This window comes from Vicia villosa, linkage group LG2 (genome assembly GCF_029867415.1).
Source record: "Vicia villosa cultivar HV-30 ecotype Madison, WI linkage group LG2, Vvil1.0, whole genome shotgun sequence".
NCBI classification, from domain to species: domain Eukaryota; kingdom Viridiplantae; phylum Streptophyta; class Magnoliopsida; order Fabales; family Fabaceae; genus Vicia; species Vicia villosa.
Window position 1 is genome coordinate 198,645,018 of NC_081181.1, and position 24,699 is coordinate 198,669,716.

Consider the following 24,699-nt stretch of genomic DNA (forward strand, 5'->3'; position numbering starts at 1 on the left):
TTCTTGGTTTTTCAATTATACAATTGACAGAATCAAGAAAAGTACTAAAAGTAAGTACTCACAATCTTATTTTATGTGTATTTTTTTAAAATTTTGTATACTTTTTACGATAATAATTAATAATATTAATTTTAATATTTAAATAAATATATTTATTAAAAAAACTTATTGTGAATTCATATGTTTATAATAGAATATTTCTATGTTACTATTAACTAAGTTTTTTTTTGACAGGTATTATTAACTAAATTGATTTATTGAAAATAAATCCAATATGGAATTTGTATGAACATAATAATGGTGGTATATTCCCAATTTTTCACCCTGCCTAAAAAGCTTAAATTCTTTTCTCACTTAAACATGAGATTCTATATAAGTTGTATCAACAATATTCACTTAAAAGTTTCAATATATACATTCTTAATTATTATAAATGTAAATGACAAAAAGGTTACATCGAAATGTCCATACATGATGTTACAAAAAATACAAAATTGCCAGCATATAATAAACCAGAAATCACTATAAATACATCATTCCTCAAATTTCAAAAATCACAAATCTTCCATTCATTGAACTAGTTTTTCCTTAGTAACCTCTTATTTTCAACATTCCAAATCAAAGAAAATGTCTTCCTCAATTTCAAAACTCCTCACATTGATCATATCTGCATTTGCCATAATGCAAATAACATCAGCTGGTGATCCAGACATCCTCACTGACTTCATAGCCCCAGTTGGAAACCAAGTTGATGGTTCCTTCTTCACATTCACCGGTTTCCGCGCTCTTCTTCCACCAAACACACCACCCTCAGCTTTCAAAGTATTGAAAGCAAGCAAAGCTGAATTTCCAGCTGTTGATGGACAAAGTGTGGCGTATGCTGCTCTTCAGTTCCCGTCCGGAAGTATCAATCCCCCCCACACACATCCTCGCTCGGCCGAGCTACTTTTCCTCGCGGCAGGTTCCCTTCAAGTTGGATTTGTAGACACAACCAATAAGCTATTCACTCAGACGCTGCAAACTGGGGACCTGTTTGTGTTTCCAAAGGGACTTGTGCACTTTCAATTCAATTCTGATACTCAAAAACCTGCTTTGGCCTTATCTGCTTTTGGGAGTGCTAATGCTGGAACTGTTTCAATTGCTAGCACATTGTTTAACACTACCATTGATGATAATGTCTTGGCTTTGGCTTTCAAGACTAATGTTTCTACTATTCAAACTTTGAAGAAAGGATTTACTTCTTAAGGATTATGGTAATTGATCGAACATTGCAAAATTTCAATATTAAATTGCTTTTTTTTTTCAGTTATTTTATGATTCAGTCATTGTTTTCAAAAAGGTTGTGAGATATGAAATGGTTGATATAACTATTTCTGTTATTGTAATTCAAGTATGATGCACATAACTAATAAAGCATCATAATGTGCAAGTTTATAATAAAATTATATTGGCAAATTGTTTAACATGATTTGTTGATAATTTGGTGATACAATATTTGACATTAGCGTGTACAAATTTTGTTCTTTTGCGTCATCAGGGTTTGGTCTTGTATTACATTGTCCGAATTGAGTCCTCGATAGGCAAATAGTTTGTGCAACAGCAAATAAGTTCTCGTCTTTTTCCAATTGTTTTCTGCTACAAGTTCGTTCCATCCACCTGTGATATTGTAGACCTCAGCTGTCTCCATTTTCCACTTCTTTAAGTTCATTTCATCCCAAAGGTTAAGATTGTTATCCAACATAGATACAAAAATTAGACAAATAGTTGATATTAGTGTCTGACATGAATATGAAACAAAAAGGTACGAGAGGATCCAAATCCTGCTCAAAATATTTATTACGTGCTTTAGAAGTCACTTACCAGTCCCAAATCATTGACTCAGCTGGCCTACTGCATCTGGCTGATTCTCCGGCAAAGTCTCTCGGAAAGCTGGCATATCATAATATGTCTCATGTAGTCTTGAAAGAATAGGAAACTCACTCTGCTTTGACAGTTATACGAAAAGTAAGTCATCTGATGAATTTGGGAAATGCTATCGGACACATAATTGAAGATTTTACTAGTGAAAAAATACAGGTTTCAAAATTTTTGAGCTCTACAATGACTGGCTTTATCTTTGAAATCTAGATTGCATGTACTTCACTAACAGCCAACAAGTGGTAAAGCAAGAAAGGCATGCACTTTTATGAAATTTTGTATTCATACTATTAGCTTATTCCCCCACAAAATACTCACTACACGTCTACACCATAGGATATTACCATGTCAATGTTGAATCTCTTGGATGCAGCATGTAACTGAGGTGCTAAAAATATATCCGCCTGCAAATGATAACAAACATGTTTGATTATACATCAGTGATCAGACATTCAAATAGTTGACATTGCTAGCCAAGATTTTTGGGCTACTAGACCCTTTTGAAAGGATTTATTTATTTGTTTTAGGAAAATGCTAATTGTTAAGAAAACATATAAACAAGAAAGGCAAGAATAAATCTCAACCACTCATTATCACCACCACTCCATGATTCCTATTAAAAAGGAAATTAAATTAAAAATAAATTAAAAATTTCCCTATAATATAATGACATGTGTTCATTCTTGCATTTCTTCTCCAATTTCCTTCGTACTAAATAGCATTACTCTTTGTTTTATTAGTTTCAAAGGAATAAACTTGAATTTGTAACATACCATGAAAACTTCATCTCCAGTAGCATACCTCCCAGTGTGTTCTTTCAATAGCTTTTCAAGTGCTGAAACATATTTAATTGTAAATACACTCTAGATTAGATTAAGCCAACAACACTCAAACATGCGTCTAGCAAGGAAACCTGTATCTATTAAGGAGGGACATAACATTAACAGAATATTTCTTATCCGTTATGATAGGCAATAGCTTGAGGTGAAAATTAGTGCACTTTCTATCAAACTCTTCGTTACCACGAACAACCAATTGTAATAAAACCATTTTCTCAACGGTGGTGATAGATACTTTTATAACCGTGAATAAACTGTTTAACTTTGAATTATTACATGACATAATTGACATTAACTATAAAATAATAACTTATGCTAGTATCATTATTAATCCCTCTCTAGAGTAAATTAGTCTAATCTCACCTGTGAAGCCTTTTCTTATTATACTCTGGACCCATGGAAGTTTATCATCCCGGCTAACTCTTTTATCGATGTACTTCTGCAAATAGAAAAGCAAAATAGCGACAAACTTATCATATGCAGTCGAAATCCTCAAAATGAATAAGAAAAGAGGTGACATACACATGCATACCAGAGTATCTAGGTTTTGAAGAGGTTGTATTAATGAAGAAACAATACTCACAACCTGTAAATCAAATCATTAGATAGGAATCCATTTACCGCATGAAAATGAAATTCTTATTCGAATTCAAATTCAAATTCAAATTTAATATCATATGATCACGTACATCTCAAGGTATAGGTGTGTCGTTGTGTCCGACACGCGTCGATGTCAGAATCTTATATGACATCCATACGACACGTGTCGGAAAAGTTAAAAAGTGTCAAAAAAAATCAGACAAGTGTCTTATTAAAAATGATTTTTTTTTCTTTGCTTCAACACTCTTTAAATTGATGTCTAACAACCGTATGACAATCATACAACATGTGTCGGACAATTTAGATAGACAAATGATTTAAAAAAATTGTTTTATTCTTTGCTTTAACACACTTGGATATTTTTTAGACAAACTTCACACACGTCTAAATGAGTTAACCACGTATTTAAAGCGATTTATCAATGAATAATTAAACACGGCAGTTTTGGTTAGAATATTGTTAAATTTTTCAATAGTAAATAGATAGATGAAACTCAAATACTATCATATATATAACGGTGTTGGTGTCTTATGTTTTGACATTGTCGATATCGAAGTATCTGTGTCGTGTCTCAATATCTATGTCGGAGTCCGTGCTTCATAGCATATGATCCAAATTAGCATGAATTTAACCGCAAAATAAGCAAGGCAGTAGTGCAATATATTATTTGAATTTGGAAAGAGAGATTAGAATTGTACCTGGAAATTGATTGCTCTTTTATGGATATCGGTAGGGAGTAAAGGATGTTGAGGATACTTATCTTCCAAATACTGCAAGCATAGATAGATAGAAACATGAAAATGAGAGATAAATTAAATCCATAAATTAAAGAAAGATTTGAAGATTTAGAAAAGTGAATGAAAATGACAGAGACAGACCATGATAATTGCAAAGGAGTCAAAAATTACAGCAGAGCCATCAACAAGAATGGGAACAAAACCAACAGGGTTGAGCTGGAGAAATTCTGAATGAAGACTTGAAAATGAAATTAACAAGATATAGTATCATAATTGATAATACTATTATAAAGTATGGGAAAGGAAAAGAGACCAGGATGAGATTGTTCTCCCTTCAAAAGATTAACTGGTTTGTAGTCAAATTTGAGTCCTGAATGAATGAATGTAATTAGTAATAAATAAAAAGAGTTGTGACTTGTGAGGTGGTGAATGATCGAGTGAGTGAGTTACCTTTGAGGTTGAGAGCAATTCGGACACGGAAGGAACATGAACTTCTCCAATATGAATATAGAGTGAGTTTATTGTTGTTATGTTGAGCTTCATCACCAACACCAACACCTACACTTGCGCTAGCCTTGTTTGAATCAACGAAACAGAATGGGTTGATGAGGTAACAGTTACTAAAAAGGATAAAGAAAAAGATGCATAGTTGCATACCATTGATGGAGCTACTGATGATGCTGAAGTGCAGTGCCGTGCTTATGCTTCCAACTTCATAGCTAGATAGATGATAGACTCCAATAGGCGTTTTGTTCGTCAATAGTCTTAGGGGGTTGGTGAGTATTTTATGGACTCATCCAGAATTCTTATATTAAAGGGTACGAAATAAATAAGGTATATCTATATGAAAAATAAATATAATTTTAAAAAAATAAGGAATGTAATATCATGTGTTAAATCTATGATATATGAAAATTTCTTTGGCCACCTCTCAACCTTCTAGTCCATCTCTGGTGAAAAATTCAGACTACCCCTGACTTCGGAAATGCTTTTTCGAAATGCAAGAAAAAGGTATTTTCGGAGATGCATCTCCGAAAGCGCCTTTTTTTTTTTGAAATAATTGTCTTATTTCGGAAGTTTATTTCCGAAAACAACATTTCGGAAATGAACTTCCGAAATAATGCGCGTTTTGCAGATTAAGCAAAACACTCTCCCTCCCCCATTCATTTACCCTAATTCAACATCAAACACAACCAAAGGAGAAATTTTGCGCAAACACACTTCCAAGGCTGCATCAAAGCTCCAATCACATTGCTATACTACATTCAAAAGCCCTCAAATCACTCAATTTGTAAGTTTTGAATTTGTTAGATCCATTATTCAAATGCATGTTATTTAGGTTTTCAATTGCATAAATGATATATGGGTAGGTTGTTAGTAGTATTTAGGTTGTTTAGAAGCATTTTGAGTTGTTTTTAAGTCTGGTTTTGGGGTCTGCCATGGAAGTTGCAGAAAACTTCATCACAGGGGCGTTTTGGAAGTTCATTTCCGAAAACACCTTCATCCCAGTTTCGGAAATGAACTTCCGAATTGTATCAGAAGTTCAATTTTTTTAGTTTTTTCTTTTGTGTGGCATATTAATTGATTTCAATTGTTTACAGGAACATGTCAGGCAACCAACCAGCACGCATCAGACAGGGTAGGGAGACCCAGACTGCGTCGGCTAGACGCGAGCGGGCGGCGGCGCAGCTGGCGTCGACACAGGGACGGGGGCAGGGTCGGGGACGACGTGTGCGAGTTCCCGTGGGCGAGGGAGAGGGTACATCTGCTTCAGGATCTAGGAGTCGGTTGGCTCAGGTATCTTCTTCCCGCCAGCGAGAGGAGGAGGAGGAGGAGGATGAGGAGGAGGTGGCGGCAGTGCCCTAGCACGAGCCGGAGGGGGTACTGGATGTTGACCCTCCGGCCGGGGAGGAGGATGAGCAGGAGGACAGCTATCCGGGAGGGTCCTTTGACACTTCCGTAGTGATTAACTACCACGATCACGTCGCTCGGCGTATCTGGGAGGGAGAGGTATTTTTTATAATTTAACCATTTATTTGTCACCATTTTTTATAATTTAACCGTTTATTTGTCGCTTATTTAATATATGTCGCTTATTTGTTTTTTTTGTAACAGGAGAGAGAGCCGTTGAAAATGGTGAACCACGCCCGAAAGATTTTCAGTCTGTTTAAACCAGCAGCTGAGTGGTTTAACGACCATGTGCGAGGTTCAGGGCTTAGCGGGCTCTGCATGACGGGGTACACCACCATCAGCACCGGCATGCAGGGGGCATTTGTGGAGCGCTGGCACAAGGAGACATCCTCTTTCCACTTGCCGGTTGGGGAGATGACGATCACCTTGCATGACGTACAGTGTCTTCTCCACCTGTCGATTAGGGGGCCGCTGTTGCACCACTCCCGGATCCAGAGGGTCGAGGCCATTGAGTGGATGACGCTCTATTTGGGCATGGAGCACGAGGTTGCTCACTTTGAGTGTGTCCCGACATCTAGGCCTCATGTCCGGTTCACCACACTGAGCTGCTATTTTGAGCACCACCTGGACGCGGCGGCCGATGCCGAGCAGGCGGGTGACGAGCTATTCACACACTATCACCGCTGCTGCGCTCTCCGGTGTTGGTACATGCATGTGGTAGGCGCTGCATGCTTTGTGGACAAGAGTGCAAGGTACGTCGACGTGACCTACCTCCGCTACTTCATGGACCTGGATACCGTTCACCAGTGGAACTGTGGGGAAGCTACTCTGGCATACCTCTACCAGAAGCTGAATGAGGCCTCCAACTGGAGGACGAGGCAGTTGGTCGGATCCTGCACACTACTTACGGTACGTTTTATTTTAATACATTATCGTATTTATTTATTTATTTATGTTTCGTATTTATTTTTAATACATTATCGTGTTTCTGTTTTAGAGCTGGATCATCTCCTACTTCTCCCACATCCACGGCTTTCACATCGATCCTGCGTACGTGGACGCCATGCCCAGGGCCGCCAGATACGTTCTCCAGAGGGGGAACGATGCGATGGGACCATACCGTGGATACCTGGACCGCACGATGCACGACGACGTCACCTGGAGGCCGTTCAACGACTACGCTCAGATTGTCCCCTTTGACGGCATTGCTCTATATTCAGGCTGGCTGGCATGCGGGACCGGCATCATGGTCCGGTATCTTCCTGAGCGGTGCATGCGTCAGTTCGGATTCGTGCAGCGGATACCCAGGTCACCCTTTGAGGCTGCTCCCGACACAGTGACCCGAGTGCAGCTCACTGCCATATGGGAGGACTGGAAGCATCATGTGGTACCGCAGGAGTACCGTCTCACTCGGGTCACACAGGACTGGCACAGTGAGGAGGGATACGTCACGTGGTTCTATCGGGTGTCACATCCTCTGCTGAGACCCGACGTTCCCGACGCTCCTAGGCCAGCACACGAGGAGATCCTGGAGAACCAGCAGGCCGAGGATGACCACGCCATTGATCTCATGCCGATCTGCCTGCGGATAGAGATGCTTGGGCGGGACGCGTTGGATCGAGGTATCGTTGATCAGGGCGGTCCAGAGGCAGTCGCCGTGATGGAGATGATCGTCACTGATGCAGGCCGTGCAGCGACATACAGGCGGCAGAGGAGGTCCCAGGGAGAGAGGGTTAGGCACACACAGTAGTGGTCGGGTTTATTTATTTTTTGTTTTCGGATTGTATCTTTCGCACAGTATTATTATTATTTTCGGCTTGTATATATTATTTGGATTTGATTTATCATATTAGTATTTTCAGTTTATCTGTTGCTTATTTTATTTGGCGTTTGCGTTTAATTAAAAATGCGAGACTGTTAAGAAAAAACGTAAAAAAAAACACAGTTCCTGCATAATTCGGAAGTTCATTTCCGAAACCCCCCAAAATCTGAATAAATGTGTTTTCGAAAGTTCATCTCCGAACACACCCCCCATGAGGTGTTTTCGGAAGTTCATCTCCGAAGACACCCCCCATGAGGTGTTTTCGGAGATGCACTTCCGAATTGTGAAAATTTTTTAAAAAAATCAATGCTTCGGAAGTTCATTTCCGAAGCAGGGGTATTTTGGGTTTTTCGCTGGGGGTGACCCCCATAGGGAGGTGGCTAAAGAAAAAACCTAATATATTTATGTAATATCATGTGTTAAATCTATAATATATTTATGAATATTATTTGAAATGAGTGTTCTTATGTGTGTCAGCTAAAGATTCGGAATTCATTGCTCCCGCGTAGGTCAAAGAGTCGATAGCATAAGGTCTATTATTCAGCCTACTCTGTCAGGTCCAAGATATAAATACCTTTGTAAAGAATTCTCATGTACACCATTTTCATTTTCATTATTTTGAACTCTAAACTGACTTGACGTTGGAGTGCTAACTATGCAAGTATCCTCTTAGGTTCACTATATCGGAGATAACAAACACTGATTAAAGATGTCGCATCAAGACTGATACCTCTGGTTCAAGAGGCACCGTGATCACAATCTTCGGTCCACGGTGTCACATCGATGTAGAGCATCTAAAGCTTCGCTCCACTGTAGTTTCCGCAATCATCACTATTTCTAGTTCCGCAGTTGAACAATGGCATCGTTTGTGAGAATTGACTTCTGATTTCTACGATTTCCACAATTCCACATTCAACCCTCATGTCTGAGCTTCAAAGAGGTATCTAGCAAATAAATCGGTCTCAAAAGGCTGAAATCTCATAGTTGCGTCGTTTGGATCCACCAAACTCCGATTTGGCACCAAACAAGCACCTCAAAATAATATCAACTAACGCCTCGAAACGAGGTCCGATCCAGGGATATCTCGGTCGACACGAGGCATCAGCCTCGGATGCTCAGGAAATTCGGTCAGTAGGCACCTTCATATTTAGATTCAAATTTGAAAATCCAGGTTTGGTCGAGTTTTATGTTACCCGCAGCCGAGCGACATTATGCGGTCGACCCCACCAAGTGCACCTTCGCCCGGGTCTCATCAAATCCGAGGCAAAAATACATCACGGACCCATGCAAGATTAAAAGGAATCACCTCCACGAGAGGTGGCGGGTCCAATATTTGTAAATTAATTATATAATAGCGAAATGATATATATATATATATATATATATATATATATAATGATATTACACTCTTGTTGTTCTAATTTTAATCTTGTCTCGTTTTTAGGGAACCAAAACGTGAATGCATATTGCAGCGAACCGCAGAACAACCATAACAGTTGATGCCCATTTTAAGGATCTAGGGATTCTATTAGTGATGCTTTGATTATCCTACTATAGCAGTAAAAACCCTAGTACTTTTCACACGTGGTGATTCAGAGGTGTTGTCGGACACGCTTCGAGATCCCGGCTATATCAATAAATTCCCCACAGCGCCTCGTGCATCTTAAAAATTTATGGGTGATGTCAGACACACTTCGAGCATCCGGCTACAGCAATCAATTCACCACAGCGACTCGTGCGTCTTATAAATTCATGGGTGTTGTTGGACACACTTCGAGCGTCCGGCTACAACAATCAATTCTCCACAGCTCCTCATGCGTATTCAAAATTCAGGGGTGCTGCCAGATACGCTTCGAGCACCCGACTACAATAATTAATTCCCTATAGCGCCTCGTGCATCTTCAAAATCCAGGAGAGTAGTTGCAGATGCTTTGCACGTATGACTACAACAACTAATTTCATCAGGGGTGCTATCGGAGACGTTTTGCACGTTCAAATACAGCATTCAAATACCACATGTCAAAGAAATATACGCTTTTACATGTAGCTGGCGCACCCCTATTCGGATCTATCCAATCCAAAGGAGAGCTTGGTGAATCCTGGAGACGTTCACTTCAATTTGAGCTATCGCCTCGAGGGCATGTACGGGGTTCCTCTACCTTTTGTCGGATAAGATCCCTGTGACATGGAGCACAGTTTAAAACATGGAAACATCTAATCGGTTTCATGTCCCTCGTTTGTAAGTATAATTTGAAACATCACCATGATTAACCGGACTCATACCTTATCCATATAAATATGATTAAGTCATTTCAACGTCTAACTGGTCTGGCATGAAATACTTACATGTATAACAAGGAGCATAAATGCTCGGAGCCAAGTTCATATTTCACTAGTTTCAATCCGACATAAGGACACGTCAAATTATACTAATGTTTCCTCCGGGAAAGCGCATTTCAAGCACAGTCGTGCGCTACTACCTCGAAATTCTATCAAGAGAATGTGTACATCTTAACGCAACATGCTTCCGAGCGAAACAACCATACATGGCTCCGCAAAAGATTTAAGGTCATTTACACTTTAAGCAACTATCATTTATTATTTTCTACCAAGGTCGGTAAGTTTTAGCGGAAGTTATCTTATGACCGCGCTACACTCCTCGGCTAAAACAACATTTTCATCATCCCTCAATCTTCGCTTACTTGAGAGTAGCTCTTTCATGAACTTAGCATATACTGACATTTGATCCATGACTTAGCGTAAAAGGATGTTGAGTTGAATTTTTCTCAACATATCATTGAACTTTTTGAACTACTATTTTTTATCATATTTCTTCTTTATCATCTTTCTTCTTGATATAGTCAATAAGTTCTGGATTCGGCTTATTCAAAATCTATTTCTTGGTTCGTCTCAAGGTGAGTTCCTGTCTATGAATTGGTCAAGAATCCATCCCTTAACCTCATAATTACTCTCCTTCTCGTTTTTTCCTCACCTTTCTAAATGTTTGTCCCTGCTTCTATTACCACTTTCTTTTTACTTTCTCTCTGAGCATCACTAACTTGTTCTGGTGTCGCTATTGTTCTACTCCTCAACTCAATAGCACTCTAGTTTCCATTCTTTAGGTTATCAACAATGTTACCATTAAATCTCCCTTCAACATTAGTTTGAGTTGCTATTTGCTTCGACAAATATCCAATTTGTGCCTTTAAGTTTTTTATGGAGGCTTCTGCATTCTTATTTGTGTTCAGCTAAATTTGGGTCATCTCTTATTGCACTTGAATTACCTTCAAAAAAAACTCTCTTGGGTGGACATGATGAATCCTTTCAAAATTTCTTATAAAACTGATGGTTTCCGTTGAGGTGCGTGAGATTCTTGCAATGCACTTTGAGTAGGATTCATTCTTTGACTGTTGTTGATCTACTTGAATTTGGTTGATCTTTCTGGCCTAGATTATATATATTAAAGTATGGACTGTTTCTTTGGAAGTTTGCATACTGAACTTCTGCACTCTCTACATTTGGAACACAATTTCCATTTGCATGTTCCCTTCCACAGAAATCACACTTCAGAGTTTTATCTGGCTCACATTAGCTTGAGTTAACTGAGAGGAAGCCAAATTTTTGGTGAGAGCTTCCATTTGAGCTAGTTGTACAGTTTGTGTGTCAATAGCTAACAATCCCTTACCTTTCACAATTCGCTCACTTGAACGGTATTCGTATCGACACATATTTTATATTAGTGTTTTGACCTCATCGTCAATCTTCTCTCTCAACGAACCTTTAGATGAGGCATCAATGAGCATTCGGGTAGCTATTGTCAATCCTCTCGTAAAATGTAACAATTGATCCATCAAACTCAGACTATGATTCATGCACTTTCTGAGTAACAATTTTAACCTTTTCCAAGCATCTCACAAAGACTCACTATCTTCCTGGCCAAATTTTGTAATTGCATCCTTTCTTTCGAAAAACATTGAAACATATGTATGTTTTTTTTTTCCTTTTTGCTAACTTAAACATTGAAACATTAACCTTGCGGGTTAAATTCCTTTCCATCCATCCAAGACCTCCACCACCCTATTGAAGATCTTTTAGAGTGGACTCCACCAACCAACTACTAATTTTCTATTTCACATTAGAATAGATTTAAATATTAATCCATTTTATTCAAAATTGATCACCCGAGCCTAAAATTATTGTATGTTATTATTATAACTTGCATTTCATTCTAATAATTCTCCTTTTAAAAATGTTATACTAAAAGGCGTTGGAATTTTGACCTGCATGCCACCCCTTTGAAATTTTAATCCCAATATGCCACCCTCCCAAAATTTTGTCCCAAAATGCCACCCTTTTGTACCTTTTTTCCACTTTTTGGCAGGCTGCAGTTTTTTTTTTTTTTTGCGTGTAAAGCAGGTGCCCGCCATTTTGAATGGAGGCCATGTGAAGGCCTTCTTGAGGCCGCCATTTCAAATGGAGGGCACCCTTTACTTTATTTTTTTTTTCGTTTTTTCTATTATATTTAATTTTAATTGTTTTTTAATATATAGTTAATATGAAAAATTATTAAATAATTATAATTTAATTATTTAAAGTATTTAAAAAAATTTATAGTTAATAATAATATAATTATAATATATTAATTTATATTTAATAACAATAACACTATAATTATAATTTAAAAGTAAAGATTAATTTCATTAATTTTCATTCAACAATATTACACCATGACAATGCGATGAAAAAAAAATTTAATTATGTCCGCCACGATTATGATCTCCTGGTCGATACAAGTGAGTTCCGGTATAACACCTTGCAGGTATAATTGGACGCGTGCTTCGGCGGAGTTGTTGATCTTCAGCGGCTGTATCACAAATAGGGACCTCGTTTGGGAAAATTTCAAATGGGTTGAAATTTTCGAAGTCCATATTTGTTGGAAAGTTGGTGGTTGATTGATGTGTTGTTGAGGTGGGATGAGTGGAGTCTACGGTCGCAACATAATAGTCAGAGTAATTTGAGCTAGATGGATGTTGAGTTGAGTAGGTTTGGTTGAAGTTGGGGTTAGATATTGGAGTGTATTGGAGGGGTGGACGGAGGTGTTGTTCTTGTGTATGTTCATACATGAATTGTATTGGTTGTTGTGGTGTTTGGAAAGGGTCGGTGACTTGTTGCGATGGGGTGTTTTGAGTTTGGTGTTGGGTAGGATTGAACGAGGATTGTTGTTGTTGGTTTGTTTGGTAATTTTGGAATGGTTGGTCATAAATGTTGGACGAGGAGGGTTGTGCGAATGGTGGGTTGTTGAATGTTTGTGGTTGGGTAGGTGGCATTTGGGGAGAGGAAGCTTGAGTACGTGGATCAACGAGCCATTGATCTGCAGAAGCGTGCGTAAACGGCAAAGATCTATACCAATTCATATATTCGTGAGTTGGCGCAGACTGTGGGTCAACCGTAGGTCCAGTCAGACAATATCTCACCACGTTTCTCCATTTTTGGTGCTCACTGCGGTACAACCGAGTATACGGAGTATCCCATGATTCTTTCATCGTCATTTCATGGTGTTCTTTTAAGCAATGTGGTTTGCGCGGTACTCCTTGGTGGAACCCAAACTGCAACATTACCCTATCAGATTGTTGCCATTCGACAATCCAGAAGCATATGATCGGCACGGTTGCATTCCACATTGTGTGGTCGTTATTATCTAGGGGCGGATAGTTGATATATGGTCTCCATATAAACTGTTGCAGATTAAAAACAAAATTTAATTAATAATAAAATAAAATTGAAGTGATCGACGTTATAAAAAAAATATAGATAGATAGATATATATTTTATGTTTCCATGGACCATGTGATCGATGCGAGTACGGTATCCAAGGAGACAATGTTGAGGGCTATCCTTCATTTTTTTTCTTCTTTGCAGCCCACCTATGTACGAATAAATTAAATATAAGAATGTATGATGTTAATAATTTATAATATAAATTGAAATAAAAAAATCGTAAAAAAATATAAACCTTGCAGCATACGGATATGATGGTAGCTCCGAAGAGATGGGTGCCAAAAAAGGCAATCGGGAATATCCCCAAGCTTGGAGAAGTTCAACACACCCTCCCATTCCCTCGACTTCTACGTTTACTGACTTACACATTTCTCTATAAAGATAGGCTAACACGGCTGACCCCCAGCTATATGTATTGCATCTCTCCAAATCTTGTAGCAATGGCACCCACATGATATGCACATGTTTACTACTTTTATCGGGCATTAAGGATAAGCCAATTAAAAGCAGATTAAAAATTCTAGTGTATGTAGTTAAGTGCCCCACAGTTGAATTTTCATTTACCGGATTATTAGCTAACAATGATTTAAGCCAAGATATTAGAATCATCCGACCTTTTAAAGCTGTACGTGGTGGTTGAGCACCCAAAAATTCTTCCCACAAGTCCAAGTCTAATTCGGTGGGACCGCTTACAGCATCCCCATTGACTCGTAGACCCAATAACATACTAACATCTTCCAACGTTATGGTACACTCACCAGTTGGAAAATGAAATGTATGTGATTCGGGTCTCCATCTTTCGAGCAAGGCCATTAAGAAACTTGTGTCTATGTGGATATGTGGTATCCTTGCTACGTTTGCAAAACCAGATCTCGCCAAGTAAGGCATAATAACATCAGGAGGATCTAATTTTTTATGGGATCTTGTTCTAAATTTTTCAGGATCAGCAAGCTGTAAAAAAATATATAAATATATAAAATATATAAGTATAAATATAAACATACAAATATATAAATAAATAAAAATATATAAGTAAAAATAAAAATATATAAATAAAAATAATAAATAAAAATATATAAGTAAACATACAAACATACAAATATATATAGAAATAAGTATAAACATAAATATATGAACATGAATTTAAATCAATACCGCAGCATGTTCGGGTGTTCCTCTATGTTTATCACCAAACCAGAAGAAACTCATTTTATATGAAGAGAAAGAATTTCAAATAAAGAGATAAGTGATGAGAATATTGTAGTTGTGATGATGAAAATGAAGTGGAAGCTACCTATTTATAGAAAAAATTGGTAGGTGGTGGTGAAGTGATAACATTTAATAATATGGTTACATATTTATTGCATGGTGGTTAGATCTATTCATTAGGATTTTTACACATTGATAAAATTTCTTCAACTGTTCTACGAAATTTTACATACAATTCCATAGGACCTATGTTGATGAAAAATTGAAAATTCTCAAACATTTCACGTACGTCTTCATCAGTTCTGATCTTCATCTCTGAATATAACAACAACCCATTTGAATTCAAATAGGGTTTTCTGTAGCAAATTTCAGCAATTTCTTTGTCAATTGCAGTGACTTGATGTATCTGAGACTTAATGTCAGAAAAACTAAACGACTCCATCAACCGCACTGATATAGGATCAGATATAATATTACCACAAAAAATATCATTTGAACAGTTCGGAGCAATAATGTACACTACACCAATAAAGAGAGCCATGCGAAGAACTATTGTGTAACAGAGTGCATGCACCATCTCTGCATTTATACAGAATTGATAAGATAGGTGCCCTCCATACCAAATGGCGGCCACATGCTATAGGTGCCCTCCATACCAAATGGCGGCCACACCCTTCACATGGCCTCCATACCAAATGGCGGCCTCAAGCTAAGGGAGGACATGCAAAATTCCCACGTGTATTGCATGCATGGGTCACATGTGATCTTCTATTTTTTTTCCATTGTGTATATTAAGCTCAAACCAGTCTCATTTTGTGACACCAGAACAAAAAATGTCTCCAAATAGTTTTAACATTCAAGTCCACTACAACGGATTAATTTTTCCCGACATCAATGTTGGGGTCGTATTTCAAAACACAGACACCCAGACCCTCAAAATCAACCCCAACGCCAATTTTTCTCATCTCAAAGATCGTATCCAAAATAAATTTCAAATGATCGTAACCGACATTTTTTATCGATATCCTTTTTTCCACCCGGAAGACGGTAACATGTCCTATACAACCACGAAGATCGAAAATGACAACGATGTTCGGTCTATGTTTCATTGTCACTGTACGTATGATTTTTCAGATGTTATTGAACTATATGCGTGTATTCTGGAGGCACGTCAAGAAACACAACCAATGTATCACGCTGAGCCTTCTCAAACCCAAAATTATATGAGTCAGGAGTATATCATTCCAACGTCACCACCACCCGAAACACAAAACGAGCCCTTTCTCCAAAACGAAGAGGTTGGAGACGACAGCGATGCTGAAGAAAACAGGTTCGTCCATTCTCAAAATCTTTTTAGTGGCGATAGTGGAGATTCGTGGGATGAAATGGATGTGGGGCAACAACATGTTCCTATGGATCTGTATAATCCACCACTTCACATGAGAAATGTCAGCTTAGATGAGGAAGATGATGGTTCAATATTTGAAACACAACTGCCAATGCAAATTGAAGGTGGTTTGTTTGGAATGAAATTCGCAAGTAAAGAGGAGTGTGTGTTTGCTATCGCTCAATACCACATCAAACACTCTCTCGATTATGAAGTTTATAAGTCTGATTCTAAAAGATATATAGTCAAGTGTAAGAATGAAGATTGCATGTTCAGATGTAGAGGTACTTTGGGGAAAAAAAGTGGTAGGTGGATGATCACAAAGGTTGATGGACAACACACATGCACTTCGGTTGCAATTACTCAGGACCATAGAAAACTAAACTCAAACATCATCAGTGACAACATCAAACGTCTCATACAAGAGGATGCATCGTTGAAGGTTAAACACATTATTGCTCATATTTGTGAGAAATTCAACTACACAATTTCTTACAAAAAAGCATGGATTGCGAAGAACAAGGCAATAGCATCTACCTATGGTAATTGGGAGACCTCCTACAACGACCTTCCGTAGTGGTTATTGGTCATGAAATGTTATTTGCCAGGTATCGTAATCGATCTAGAGACCCTACCGGCATTATCAGATAACGGGACACAAATTGATGGTTGTAGAATTTTCCATCGTCTATTTTGGGCCTTCCAGCCATGTATCAAGGGTTTCGCTTACTGCAAACCCGTTGTTCAGGTTGATGGGACGTGGCTGTACGGAAAATACAAGGGAACCCTGTTACTAGCTGTTGCACAAGATGGAAACAGGAACATCTTTCCAATAGCTTTTGCACTGGTTAAGGGTGAGACGAGTGATGCATGGAGTTTTTTCCTAAGGAATCTAAGAATGCATGTGACGCCGCAACCCAACATCTGTCTAATATCAGACAGACATGTGTCCATTAAAAGCGCATATGATAACCCGGAAAATGGTTGGCAATACCCACCGTCTACGCATGTCTATTGCATTAGACATATAGCCCAGAACTTCATGCGAGAGATCAGAGACAAGGAGCTTCGCAAAAAAGTCTTTAACATGGGTAATTCTCAACATCCAAGGTTTTATTTGTAATTGATAATGTTGTTTAAAAATATTTTGCTTAACTAACTAATATTCTTATTTTCACTTACAGGTTATGTGTTAACTGAATCAACCTATAACTACTACAGGGGTGAAATACGTATGTCAAATATGGATGCATACAACTGGGTAGAAAATATTCCAAGAGAAAAATGGTGCAGAGCTTTCGATGATGGGCGACGGTGGGGTCACATGACTACCAACCTGGCAGAGTCAATGAATTCAGTCTTGAAGGCCACTCGTAATCTACCCGTTACAGCATTGGTAAGATCTACATACTTTAGGATGGGTGAGTTATTTGGCAGAAGAGGGCATGAATGGACAAAAAAAATTGGGTTCTGGACAACAATACACCAAAAGTTGCCTGAAAGGTATTGAAGAGGAGGCTGCCAAAGCAAGTAGTCATCACGTTAGGCAATTTGATCGTCTAAGGTTCTGCTTCTTGGTGGAGGAAACTATGAACCATAATGAGTGTCGACCAACTCGTCATTTCAACGTCGACCTTAAAAATCAAACATGCGAGTATGGAAAATTTCAAACATTTCATGTGCCTTGCTCGCATGTCATTGCAGCGTGCGCGAGCATACATCAGGATTATACCGTGCATATAGCTGATGTCTTCAAGGTCGTTAACGTGTTTAAGGTCTACGAAGAAAGTTTCATAGGGGTGGGGACTGAGGCTGACTGGCCTCGATACGAAGGAGACACTCTTTGCCACAATGACACCATGAGAAGAAGAAAGAAAGGTCGCCCAAACAGTACCCGCATACGAACAGAAATGGATGATTATGAGAAGGAAAAAAGAAGATGTGGTATTTGTCGCGAGTTCGGACATTATCGCAAGACATGTCCAAACCGAACTGGACCATCATCTTAGTTGTGTTTAAGTTTTTATTTTGATTTATTTTCATCAATGCCTTGTAGTTTCTTTCAATATCAATGACAACTCTAATTAGAATCTTTAACTTCTACTAACATCATAATAACGTTTACAACAACACAACGATTTAAAATTAGATTACAACAACATAATCAAAACAACAAAAGACATACTTTAGACACAAATAGATCATATCATGACTCAATCAACATACAACATTTAAACTACTCAAGTATAACTGCTAGAACGAGTGGATCTTGAATGCCTCGATTAACTTCTCCACTGTATGTCCAAAACATTAGATCCACATCGACATCATCTTTCACACGATCCCAGTAATACATGTAGGTTCCTTCTGGGCTTTGCATCCGTCAAGGTTATATATGGACATCGATAGTCTATTTGTTTAACTTTGCGGGTAGGACCGTCAACTTGTCGAAACCCGGTGTTGATGGCTCTAACAACTCTGCTGAAATTCCAATGCGGGTTCAGACATACCCTGATGTGTTCGCCTTCCTCAAAAAACACTACAGCCCAAACAGACATGATTTTTAACTGTTAAAATTAACCACAACACAAGAATTGATAATTTAACTCTCACATACATACCTCTATTTATAGAAGATCAAACCTCTTCTACCCATAATTTTGGCGGGAAAATATAGTACAATATTTTGCTTTGGCGGGAAATATTATTATTATTTTTTATTAATTTATAATCATACTAAATTATAATCTTAGAAGTTCTTCCCACCAATTTTTCCCGCCAAAATCTATAATAAATAATAAATTAATTAAATAAAATAAATAAAACCTACAATAATTAATTAAATAAAGTAAATAAAACCTACAATAAATAATTAATTAATTAAATTATGTATTTTCCCACTAACTTTTTAATTTCTTTTACTATATATTAAAGTTGTAAAATCTTAAGTAATTTTATTTATTGATATTCATTTATTATTTTTAATGATTTTTATTTACTTATTTATTTTTTCTCACTAACTTTTCAATTTCTTTTTTTAAGTATATTTTTTTATCCGACTAACTATTTTTTATATTATTTATTTATTTGTTTATATAGTATTATATGCCTCTTAGAAAAACTTATTCATTCCAAGATTTAATGAATGAGCCTACTAACAATTTTCAATATTTATTTTTTATATAAATATTTATTCATTTATTTGATTTGTGGTTTTCTTTAAAAATTCTCCTTTAATCCACTAACCCGTTAGCTTCGACTATAACCCATACTTCATAAAATTTCATTCCATAATTATAACAATTTTTGCTATTATTAACTACCATAATTTGAAATTTCTATCCACTATCTTGCCATTTCTCTCTCTATATTAGCAACTACTCCACTATCTTGCCATCTCTTTCTCTCTGTATTAGCACTACTCCACTATCCTGCGATCTCTTTCTCTCTATATTAGCAACTACTGAATTATTTTTTTCTAGCATATTTACATCATTTTAAATGGATTGGTTTTGCTCAATCAATGGCCATTTTTGGATTTTATTTTCTCTGTATTTTTAATAATAAATTAATGTAAACATGGATATTTTCTTTGTATGCTTTGCAAGTTGTTTATGAAGATGCACCCATGGAGAATTTATTTATGGAGATGCTTTTTTTTCTAGCACATTTACATCCTTTTAAACGGATTGGCTTTGTTCAATCACATTGAATTTATCCTTTAATATACAATTTTGATATGGGTACTTTAAAACCACCATATCCACTAATATTGTTTATCCAAAAAAATAAATTCATCTCAATCTCATTTCATTTGGAACAAAATCAAGGAGAGGGAATTGTTTGGTGGCTCAATGGTTATTACACAGGTTTAATAGTTTCATTATAGATATCATTACTTTGTAGATTTCATCTCAATTACTTTTTGGTTTGTCAATATGAGGTTTGTGTTTTTCAACATCTTAGGCTCATTGTTTCTCTTCAATTCTTTTAGATGTTATGACTTTAACATGTATTTTGTAGAAGCTGCACATGAATGATGGGGATGAAATAGATACCAATACCATTCTCTAAGATTAGAAAAGTGCATGCATCAAACTCGACATTAACTTTAATATCAAAGAAAGGACAATGTTTATTTTTTCTTTAATTTTCTAGCATTTTGATCTTATATGATAATTTAATGTTGCCGAATGAGTATGAAACACTCTACTTTTTTTTTTTATTTCACTCTATTGATTTTTTACTTGATCTATATAAGTGGTGTTTGTGTGCCACTTCTTAACCTTACTTCCTTTGTAATTGTGGAATAAGATACACTATGTTTTACATTATTTATTTTATATTCTATCATCTATTAATCCATTTCTATTTATACAACTTAATTACATTTATAACACTTAACATTAATGCAAATATAATATTACTAAAATGTTGCGAGTGCTAACAAAATGAATTATTAATGTATATTTAAACATTTTCCATTGGTTATTAAGACCAATATGGCTTATTGATTTGGTTGCTTAATATTTGAGGTCTCCAAAGAAAGAAAACAAAGTGAAATTAAGACAAGTGAATGATATGATGAACGAATTGCATATGAAATTGAAAAGACTATAAATTTGGGCCGATTCATAGATTTTTTTTATTCTTGAATATTTTTTCCCTTTTTTTATTATATTAAAAATATAAACTATTAAATTAATGTTAATTTTTTCATAAAAATGTAATCCGTACAAAACAAAATTATATCAAACATATTATTTTCTAAAGTTTAATATTTATCAATAAAACTTATCCGTGCATTGCACGGGTAAAACGTCTAGTATTTATTAAATTTTATTGTTCTCTTATGTATCAAAAGAGATTAACTTTAATGGAAAAATTTATTTTTTTTTAAATAATTAAAATAATTAAGTTATATAATCATTATTTATAATAACTATAATAAAATATTTTAAATAAAATATTTTTTATTCACAAATTTAATTTTTTAATTTTTAAATACTTTAAATAATTAAATTATAATTATTTAATAATTTTTCATATTAACTATATATTAAAAAACAATTAAAATTAAATATAATAGAAAAAACGAAAAAAAAAATAAAGTAAAGGGTGCCCTCCATTTGAAATGGCGGCCTCAAGAAGGCCTTCACATGGCCTCCATTCAAAATGGCGGGCACCTGCTTTGCACGCAAAAAAAAAAACTGCAGCCTGCCAAAAAGTGGAAAAAAGATACAAAAGGGTAGCATTTTGGGACAAAATTTTGGGAGGGTGGCATATTGGGATTAAAATTTCGTGGCATGCAGGTCAAAATTCCAAAAGGCGTTTGCTCTTTATATTATAGGCATAGATAATTGCATTACATATTTCTAAGTTATCAAAGTTGCACAGGATTTGAAATCCAAACCATATGTATATATTTGTATACATATTTATTTTAAGTTATCAAAGTTGCACATGATTTGAAATCCAAACCATATGTATATATATTTGTATACATATTTATTTTTTATTAGTATGATGTGACATGAATTTATTATGATGATAATTTTTTTCTGACAATATTTATTTACTTATTTAATCTATTTGTTTTTATTATTACAATCATAAATTAACTTTTAATATATTATATGTTATATTATTATATCAACCTATGAGTTACTAATATTGTTATAATATTAATAAAAATATAATTGAGTATATTCAAAAATCAATTAACATTATTATATCAACCTATGAGTTACTAATATTGTTATAATATTAATAAAAATATAATTGAGTATATTCAAAAATCAATCCAAATTAAACCGTATTAAATTGGATCCATTTTTTTTAAAACTCATCCAAACCAAACCACAAACACCTCTCCTCTCGAATTTGTTCGAGAACAACGTTTTGGTTAAACTTTAAAGGTATCACTTGCCGTGAGATAACATTGAAAATAGAGAAAAATATGTGGAATGGATCAAAAATATATTTGGACCAAAACAAAATGTCTTGTGGTGGTGTAGCATGTGGGTTAAAATAAGAGATTACTTCCTTTTGGCAAAGGCATCCAAAATTGGTCAATTTAATTACAAAATACTACTCTTCGGTTGTTAGTTCAGGTTGGTCATAACTAAAATTATTGTACAAAAATCGTTCTGTGGGAGTAGAGGTAACTGGTAAATGTTGGCTATGATTTAAGAAAGACTTAAAGTTCTAATACTGTTGATAACTGTGACAAGTGATTAAAGAGATGACAATGATGGTTTTACAATAGAGTTTAAGGTTTGAGAGGCAGTGATACTACAGAACAAGAATCTCATGGTGTTGCAAGAGATGAAAATGACATTCAAACAAAATGAAATGTAAAGGAGCCATCATTTCAAACAAGAATTGATAGGACTTGGTACTTCATCTATCCAATCCCACTACAGATCCGATGATATAATAAATTCTATTTTCAAAATAGAAGTTTAGTGTTACTCCAATTACTAATTTTCTGAAAACAATTTCGTCAAAGTCATGTAAACTCTCTCTTATGGCAATTAAGACGCACTTCAAAACCAAGTCATATCCAAAAACACAACTATTACATGTTGAGCACATGAATTATTTTAAACACATAGAAAGAGTAGTTCAATTCTGACATAGCATAACTACAACATTTGTTTACACTAATGTCTAACGTTGAATTATCAATCATCTTACACACTTTAAGAATGTGATTTCATAAGAACCTTGCACATTATAATACTTTCTAGGTTATCCGAATCATTCAAAACACTTGATCGAATCAATTTCTCAAAATACAAATGCATTATTTAACAAACTATTGGGGTATTATTTAACAGCTAAAAATTAATTTGGGGCTGCATATAAACATTACTGCATTCATCAAAACTGCTAAAGAAATTCTTGCCCAGATTAAACAAGTCACCATTAATTAAAAACAAAATTTTAACAATGTCTTCAACAAAATAAACTGCAGCAATAACAAAACATCCTCATAATGTTGTTCCCTAAACAAAATCTGAAAAATAAATAAACACCTCAAACCGCTTATGTATTAGTTGCTCTGGTGTAAATCTGTTGGCTAGCATGAGCAGAAACCAACCTAATCAAACCTCTTGCCATCAAATCTTTGATTGCACGACGTGCCAAAGATCCATTAATCTGTAAGAAACACCACAATAATTAAAAAAAAAAAAAAAAAACTAGACATCTATTTCTTCATAATTCAAATCAATTAATGATGAAATTGAGATAAGAATGTACCCTGAGACGATCAGAAAGAACCGATGGAGTAATGAGTTTATACTTAGGAGCTTCAGTGAGAAGCTTATCGTAGGTACCTTGGTCAAACAAGACCATGTTGTTGACCTTTTCCTTTTGCTTACCCTTGCTCCATTTCTTCTTCTTCTGTTTTCCTCCTCCGGATTTCGCCGGCTTTGACGACGGTGGTGGTGCCTTCTCCTTCTTCGGTGCCTGTTAATGTCAACAACGCAAACAATAAAAATTTAGCACAATGAAATGTAGCGATACAGATCTGAGAAAATTGGCGATGGAAATTGGGGATGGAAGTTACCATTAGGGTTTGGAATGAGCGAGGTGGTGGAAGCCGTCAGAGAAGTGGGAGAAGGGTTTGTTCTGAAACTCGGTGTGATGAAATATAGGGTTTCAGACTGGTAGTGTTTGGATCTTTATGGGCCTGGGCTCAACCCGTACAAAGCAAGGCCCAAATAACTTGAATCTATTAAAGCCCGTCTGGGTGGGTTTGTGTTGAGTTTTTTAAAATTAAATCACTAATTAATGGTTGATGAAATAATTTTTTTATTCTAATGTGTTGGATATCATTGGTGTCAATCTATTTGAATCACTAGTGTTAGAAAAATGACTCCAAATATAGAAAATATAGGAGGGGGTGAATTGTGTGGTCGAAAAATGATGTTCAATTATAAAAAAATTATTTATAAAAGTATTTAAGTTAATTTTATAACTTAAACAAAGGCAATAAAATAAGTAAAATAAGGAAATAAGAGAGATGTGAAATAAAAATATAGAAGAATGAAATAAAGAACAAAAATATAAAAAGATGAGGAAATAGAGAAGTGCACCAAATAATGTACAAGGCTTAAAATGGTTACTCTTCAATCCAAACAATGAACACGACTTGAAGCGGTTGGTCTTCAATCCTAACAGAGATTTTGAAAAGAGTGATCTTGAACCAAGATGAAGTTTTGAATTGGCTATCATGCGAGCCAAAGAGGGATTTTACATAACCACGAACGGTACCAAGATCTTTACCAAATCAAACTCAAACCTACTGAGTTTTACACCAGGATTAACTCAAAAACCAGGATTAACTAAAAAACTAAGAGACATTTTACACTAAGATAATCTCGAATCAATCGTGATTTTAATTGAGTTGAGCTTAAGAACCGTTATGGAGATTTTTCACTAGTTGATTTTCACAAACCAAAAGAGACCTTTTTCATTGACGGAGCTCAC

At 35.9% G+C, this 24,699-nt stretch overlaps 3 protein-coding genes across 3 annotated transcripts; 1 reads left to right on the plus strand and 2 right to left on the minus strand.

The window, feature by feature from the left end:
• Positions 1–572: 572 nt before the first annotated feature.
• On the plus strand, positions 573–1,245 carry LOC131653537 (germin-like protein 9-3). Its single transcript, XM_058923711.1, has one exon. It carries the CDS (start codon positions 628–630, stop codon positions 1,243–1,245), a length of 618 nt encoding a protein of 205 aa, XP_058779694.1. The 5' UTR covers positions 573–627.
• Positions 1,246–1,414: 169 nt separating this feature from the next.
• LOC131653536 (glutathione S-transferase zeta class-like) lies at positions 1,415–4,889 on the minus strand. Its single transcript, XM_058923710.1, has 11 exons — positions 4,751–4,889; positions 4,544–4,667; positions 4,407–4,463; positions 4,235–4,320; positions 4,055–4,126; positions 3,289–3,342; positions 3,120–3,195; positions 2,691–2,752; positions 2,262–2,321; positions 1,861–1,981; positions 1,415–1,696 (listed from the first exon to the last, which is right to left on the minus strand). The coding sequence occupies exons 1-10, from the start codon at positions 4,751–4,753 to the stop codon at positions 1,871–1,873; spliced, it is 705 nt and encodes a 234-aa protein (XP_058779693.1). The 5' UTR covers positions 4,754–4,889; the 3' UTR covers positions 1,415–1,696; positions 1,861–1,870.
• An 18,226-nt stretch (positions 4,890–23,115) lies between these two features.
• Positions 23,116–23,920, minus strand: LOC131647891 (small ribosomal subunit protein eS25y-like). The gene is made up of 3 exons (XM_058917707.1): positions 23,777–23,920; positions 23,467–23,676; positions 23,116–23,364 (listed from the first exon to the last, which is right to left on the minus strand). Exons 1-3 carry the CDS (start codon positions 23,777–23,779, stop codon positions 23,251–23,253), a joined length of 327 nt encoding a protein of 108 aa, XP_058773690.1. The 5' UTR covers positions 23,780–23,920; the 3' UTR covers positions 23,116–23,250.
• Between the last annotated feature and the right edge of the window lie 779 nt (positions 23,921–24,699).

Coding starts and splice junctions, on each gene's coding strand:
- LOC131653537 (XM_058923711.1), top strand. CDS start 628: ATGTCTTCCTCAATTTCAAAACTCCTCACATTGATCATATCTGCATTT.
- LOC131653536 (XM_058923710.1), bottom strand. Junction 4,127..4,234: donor ACTCCTTTGCAATTATCATG/GTCTGTCTCTGT, acceptor CTATGCTTGCAG/TATTTGGAAGATAAGTATCC. Junction 2,322..2,690: donor CTGGAGATGAAGTTTTCATG/GTATGTTACAAA, acceptor TATCATTTGCAG/GCGGATATATTTTTAGCACC.
- LOC131647891 (XM_058917707.1), bottom strand. Junction 23,365..23,466: donor TTCTTTCTGATCGTCTCAGG/GTACATTCTTAT, acceptor TGTTTCTTACAG/ATTAATGGATCTTTGGCACG.